General features: G+C 36.0%; 1 protein-coding gene across 1 annotated transcript in view; it reads left to right on the forward strand.

Moving 5' to 3' along the window:
- Nucleotides 1-1,435: 1,435 nt before the first annotated feature.
- The window catches only part of LOC107738482 (potassium voltage-gated channel subfamily G member 1-like), a 24,183-nt gene continuing 18,916 nt past the window's right edge, over nucleotides 1,436-6,702 (forward strand). Inside the window, exon 1 of the mRNA XM_016550243.1 lies at nucleotides 1,436-2,227. Coding sequence (XP_016405729.1) covers nucleotides 1,436-2,227 — 792 coding nt within the window. The remainder of the gene's footprint in view (nucleotides 2,228-6,702) is intronic.

The following is a 6,702-nucleotide window of genomic DNA, read 5'->3' on the forward strand; positions in this document are numbered from 1 at the left end:
CTGTAAAAATGACAAGAACAAATTTACAGCTACAAGAATACACGACTTGTACCAGAAGAATGAATATAAGTGCTTTTAAAAAATTATAATCTTCACATTTCTACTTTTAAATCTCTTAAAAATCGGCCACATTCACTTCCATTGTAAGTGCCTCACAGTAACCTCCATTTTCAGAGATGGATAGACGGATAAATTAATAGAAAGATTTGCATTTAGTTTGTATTTAATGTATAATCTTTTCTATATAAATGTATTAAAATAATAATTCACTTCTATTGTAAGTGCATCACAACCTCCATTTTTATAGATAGATAGACAGACAGATTTGCATTTAGTTTGTATTTAATTGATCTATCTATCTATCTATCTATCATCTATCTGTCTGTCTGTCTGTCTGTCTGTCTGTCTGTCTGTCTATCTGTCTGTCTGTCTGTCTGTCTGCCTGCCTATCTATCTATCTATCTATCTATCTATCTGTCTATCTATCTATCTATCTATCTATCTATCTATCTGTCTGTCTGTCTGTCTGTCTATCCTGTCTATCTATCTATCTATCTATCTATATATTATAAATAGACTTTTTATATATACTTTTATTAAATTCATATTTATTAAATTAATAATCTAATGTATTAAATTATTATTTCTATTATAATTAGTAATTATATTATTTTATAGTTATTAATTATGTTGTTAATTTATATATGTATTATATATAAATTAATTTTAAGACCAGGTTGGAAATTACAATTTTTTTTAAGACCAGGGTGGAAAAATTCTTAATTTCCCAGAACTCATTGCCTGTTGAATTTCTTTGAATTAATTGTTTGATTTTTTTTTTTTTTTTACAATGGATGAGTCATTTATTTATTTATTTATTTATTTTTGTGGTAATCAACATTATGCCTCTGATTAAACTTAACTTGTATCAAACCTAACATATTCCTTTAAGAATGAATGACCAGGAAGTTGATGGTCACTCAGGTTTCTGTCAGAGTTTATAAAAGTGACATAAAATTGCACTAACATCATCAATCGTAAAGGCCCGTTCACACCAAAATAATCGTTCTAATGCTGTGAAAACAGGGAAGTTCACACCACATCTATAAAGATAATGACAGAGGAGCGATATCGCTGGAATCACTTTTAGAACAATTTCTTTAGCCGATGAAACACTGACAGCCAATCAGAATCCACCCAATTTTAACGAGCTCAAGCATTTAAAGCGTCAGACGACAAAACTGTGCGCGCTTAAATAAACAGAATGCTATTCTCTGTTGGTGTGGATGTTAATATAGTTATCATTATCAGTCAAGCCTTAATACGTCGATCACTAATCTGCCATCTCTCTCTCATTGAGCAGGTCACTCTTTGAGAGGAAGCGCTGGGCTACAGGCATGTGACAGCCGCTGAGGTGGAGGTGGCCAGGTGAAAGATGACTTTACTGGCAGGCGATGGTTCGGATTATGACTACAGTGCTTTAAGTTGCACCTCGGACACCTCTCTGAACGTGCCGCCCATCCAGGAACAAGAGGCCCTCAAGGGTGTTTATTACAAACGGGCGCAACAACTGCCTCCGACCGACCCCAACCTCACCGATGCGCTCCATCCCGACGACAACGGTAACCTGCCTTCCTGCGGCCAGCGGCTGCACGTCATCATTAACGTGGGCGGCCTGCGGTACCAGCTTCCCTGGACCACGCTGGAGGACTTCCCCCTCTCACGTCTGGGCCAGTTGCGTCTGTGCAGCAGCTTCGACGAGATCATGCGGGTGTGCGACGACTACGACGTGGTCCACAACGAGTTCTTCTTTGACCGCAGTCCCTGCGCCTTCCAGACCATCCTCACCTTCCTGCGTGCTGGGAAGCTGCGCTCTCTGCGCGAGATGTGCGCCCTGTCCTTCCAAGAAGAGCTGCTCTACTGGGGCGTCCCGGAGGAGAGCTTGGAATGGTGCTGCCGGCGACGCCTCCTGCAGCGCGTGGAGGAGTGCAACGAGTTAGAGCGGGTGGCGGAGGAGGATGAGGACGACGAGGATGACAGCGAAAGCAGTTTGGCCAGGGAGTCTCGTCACGGCCGCTGGATGGGAAAGCTAAGAGACATGGTGGAGAAACCTCACTCCGGCCTGCCGGGGAAGATCTTCGCCTGCCTGTCGGTCCTGTTCGTCACGATAACAGCCATCAACCTGTCCATAAGCACCATGCCTGCCATGAGGGAGGAGGAGGAGACGGTAAGTGTCAATTTGTCCTGCGATCTACTACAGTTCAAAAGTTTGGGGCTTTTTGGAAAGAAATTAAACTTTTATTTAGCAAGGAGGCATTAAATTGATGATGATGAATTGACATTTGTTATGTTACAAAATACTTTTATTTCAAATAGATGTTGTTCTTTTGAACTTTCTATAAAATGTATCATGGTTTTCACAAAAATATAAACGTTTTCAACATTGATAATAAGACATGTTTCTTGAGCAGCAAATCAGCATATTAGAATTATTTCTGAAGCATCATGTGACTGAAAATTGGAAATTAAGATGCTGAAAATTCAACTTTGCATCATAGGAATAAATTGCATTTGACAAAATATTTAAATAAAAATCAGCTCTTTTAAATTGGAATAATATTTCACAATTGTACTGTTTTTACTGTAATTTGGTCAAATAAATGCAGCCTTCGTGAGCATAAAATAATTTTAAAAAATGTTACCTACCCCAAACATTTGAATTGTAGTGCAAATCAGATTTGCATGAAATGTATTTAAAATAAATAAATAAATAAAAGCTAGGGATATTCAATTCAGATTCTGGCTGACACAGATAATCACTTTTTTGTTTTTGTTTGTTTGTTTTTGCTGATAACTGATAAATGGCTGATATTTAAATTCTATGCTTTTTTTATCGAAATAAATGAAAAAAAAATAAAACCCTACAAACTTAGTGTTTAACATTTGAAATGTTGCAAGTGAATTTTGACAAATTACAACATTTTAATGTACAGTAAGAAAAAAGGATAATTATTTTGAGATTTACTACAGATTACATTTAATAGTGCTATTAAATTATTCATTTTTTATCAATTTGATTTGAGCAAATCGAAATGTATAAATATGGGAAATGAGCATGTGCAATTAAATATCTAATAAAGACTAATATTGATTATTTTAAAAAATCACTAATACTTCCCAGTAACCAGTATGGTATAGATATGCCATGCATCCTTAAAAATATTTGTAGTTTACTCACATAAAGCAATATATACTATATAGCAGATCTCAACTGCCTGATTTATTTTGTTGCAAAATCAAACAATATTTTCACCCTGCTTTATATAAAGGATATATAAGTGTGTCCAACTTTATCTGCATACATACCGTACATTCACATGATAAATACTATATAGCAAATCCCAACTGCTTGATTGCTTTAATCATGGCAAAATCTAGACTATATTAATGCCCAGCTCTAATCTGTTAAATGTGACTAAGAGATGAAGATATTATAAACATGAACATCCTGAATCTCTGTAAAGCTGAATACAAACTGTATTGTGAAAAGCACTATATATTTAAATAAATTTGACTTGACTCGAGTTTAAACCACTTCAGCTTTGCTCCTGCAGACTAGTTGGAACTCAAACACGTGAACCAGCTAATCAAGGTCTTTAAGTTCACTTGAAAATTACAGCCAGGTGTCTCAGAGCTCATCTCTGCAGGAAGAAAGATCTCAAGGAGTCAGATCGAGCACACTTACTGAAATTCATCAAGCTCCAAGACCCCTGTTCAGAATCGTTCTGCTCAACCAAAGCAAAGGCTTTGCTACAGGAGATGTCATCTTTTTCCAGAAATAATTTGTGGCAATTAAACCAGCTCCTCCTCTAACTGAATTAAGACACCCATTGTCTCGGCTCACATCAGTCACTAGAATAATTAAAATTGCCGCCCCTGGTACAGAGAAAAACAGAGCCTAGAAAATTCAATTAAGCGTTAAACCAACATAGCACCGGCCAGACAGAGGCTCCTTCCATTTTCATGAAGTATGTATGTCCTTTGTGTTTGTCACTATTTATGGAAATCTACTGTAAGGAAAAAAGACAGAAGTAGTTTGACAGATTGTTATCCAAAATAATGTTGCTAAATCTATTAGTAGTATTTACTTCATATAGCTTCCTGGTGACATTAAGACAAGAGGTTTTAATGTAGTCTTCATAATAGTAATGATCTCAAGCGGGTTTATCAGTTCTGGTGGTTTGTCTGTCTGGCACAGGGTTCATTTTTAAGGACCCAGGATGCAATGATGCAGGTAAGTTGTTCTAACATTTTATCATTTTATTTTTAGCATTGAAGCATCAAGCGTGCAAACAATATTTAAACAATGGGGTTTCATTTTCAATGCAGTTAGTCAGTGGCACTATTTTCACAGTTGAGCTGAATACATTTTCTGTAGCACAATCAACACATTTTTCTTACTTTGTTGTTGTTAGTCTTCAAGGTGCAATCCTAGGATTTAATGAGAATGAAAACGACACAGGAAGAAGCGAGGTGAGACCAGGTGAAATAATAATAATAATATGCAGCAAAGTTCTGAAAACAAATCAAGGAAGAATGTGTTTTCATGAATCCCCGGCTTCCTCTAGTGGACTACTAGCAGTATTACAACTGAGAACGAGACACCGGCCGGGGTCAGAGGATGATGATGATTTTTTCCCAATACTACAGAACACAAAAGAAGATATTAGAAGATTTTTGATTGTTGTAAGATGTTGTAGGCCTATGTTTTAGCTGTGCCTACAGTGAAAGTTATTGGGCTCCAAAGGTTTCAAGAGGTTGCTATGCAAGATATAATAAGATTATTCAAAAACACTGAACAGTATGAAATGCTCTCTAAACCTTAAAAAAAAAAATTTTTTCCCTTGCATCCATCAAGTTCCATTTTCATGAATTATGTCCTTTGTGTTTGTCACATGTCCACATAATACACTAATCAAATGATAATTCACTGGATTAACACTGTATGTGCTTAACAAATTTATTAGACCACCGGTCATAATAAAGAGAAAACACAAATATTTTAGGAAGATGTCCAAAAACTTGTTTAAAACTAAAAATGTTCTTGTCATTTATTAGGCCAATGACAAACTGAAACAACTAAATATTCTTTATTCACACATAATAACCTTAATATTTTAATATTATTTCAAACTTGATTTAAAATGTTAGGTTTCAAGAGGATGCTATGCAAGATATAATAAGATTATTCAAAAACACTGAACAGTATGAAATGCTCTCTAAACCTTAAAAAAAAATTTTTTCCCTTGCATCCATCAAGTTCCATTTTCATGAATTATGTCCTTTGTGTTTGTCACATGTCCACATAATACACTAATCAAATGATAATTCACTGGATTAACACTGTATGTGCTTAACAAATTTATTAGACCACCGGTCATAATAAAGAGAAAACACAAATATTTTAGGAAGATGTCCAAAAACTTGTTTAAAACTAAAAATGTTCTTGTCATTTATTAGGCCAATGACAAACTGAAACAACTAAATATTCTTTATTCACACATAATAACCTTAATATTTTAATATTATTTCAAACTTGATTTAAAATGTTGTGACAAATGAGTAACAAATAAATACAAAGATGAATTTAATTACACTTATTGTCTAGTGTCAAACACTTTTTATTGTCACTAAATACAACCAAATTTAGCACAGAAACAATAAAATATATTATAATAAAATAAGTGAATAAGATGTAATTAAACATGATTAATGTTTCTGAAAAAAATCTCTAATGCTCACCAAGGCTGCGTGTGAAAACAGTAATATTGTGAACTATTAATGCAATTTAAAATAACTATGTTTTCTATGTGAATATATTTTAGAATGTAATTTATTCCTGTGATGCAAAGCTGAATTTTCAGCATCATTACTCCAGTCTTCAGTGTCACGTGATCCTTCAGAAATCATTCTAATATACTGATTTGCTGCTCAAGAAACATTTCATAATATTATCAATGTTGAAAATAGTTGTGCTGCTTCATGTTTTTTTTTTTCAGGATTCTTTGATGGAAATTCAGAATAGCAGCATTTATTCAAAATAGAAATCTTTTATACCATTATAAATGTCTTTACTGTTACTTTTGATCAATTTAATGTGTCCTTGCTGAATAAAAGTATTAATTTCTTTAAAAAAAAAAAATCTTACAGACTCTAAACTTTCAAATAGTAGTTTATATATAAAGAACCTAGTTTAATAACCTATGCTCATAATCCCAAGTTATTTAACTTTCCATTTGTCTGTTTCAGGGCAAATGCTCTCAGATGTGCTACAACATCTTCATAGTGGAGTCGGTGTGTGTGGCCTGGTTCTCGCTGGAGTTCACGCTGCGCTTCATCCAAGACCGCAGCAAGCTGGCCTTCCTCCGGCGGCCGCTCAACCTGATCGACGTCATAGCCATCCTGCCCTTCTACATCACGCTGGTGGTGGACAGCACCTCCACGGGCGAGAAGCGCTTGGGCTCGGGCAGCAGCTATCTGGACAAAGTGGGCCTGGTGCTGCGCGTGCTGCGGGCGTTACGCATCCTCTACGTGATGCGGCTGGCGCGCCACTCGCTCGGACTCCAGACGCTCGGGCTGACGGCGCGCCGGTGCACGCGGGAGTTCGGCTTGCTCCTCCTCTTCCTCTGCGTGGCCATAGCT

Source organism: Sinocyclocheilus rhinocerous, unplaced genomic scaffold, assembly GCF_001515625.1.
Source record: "Sinocyclocheilus rhinocerous isolate Xijiao unplaced genomic scaffold, SAMN03320098_v1.1 scaffold2716, whole genome shotgun sequence".
Taxonomy (NCBI): domain Eukaryota; kingdom Metazoa; phylum Chordata; class Actinopteri; order Cypriniformes; family Cyprinidae; genus Sinocyclocheilus; species Sinocyclocheilus rhinocerous.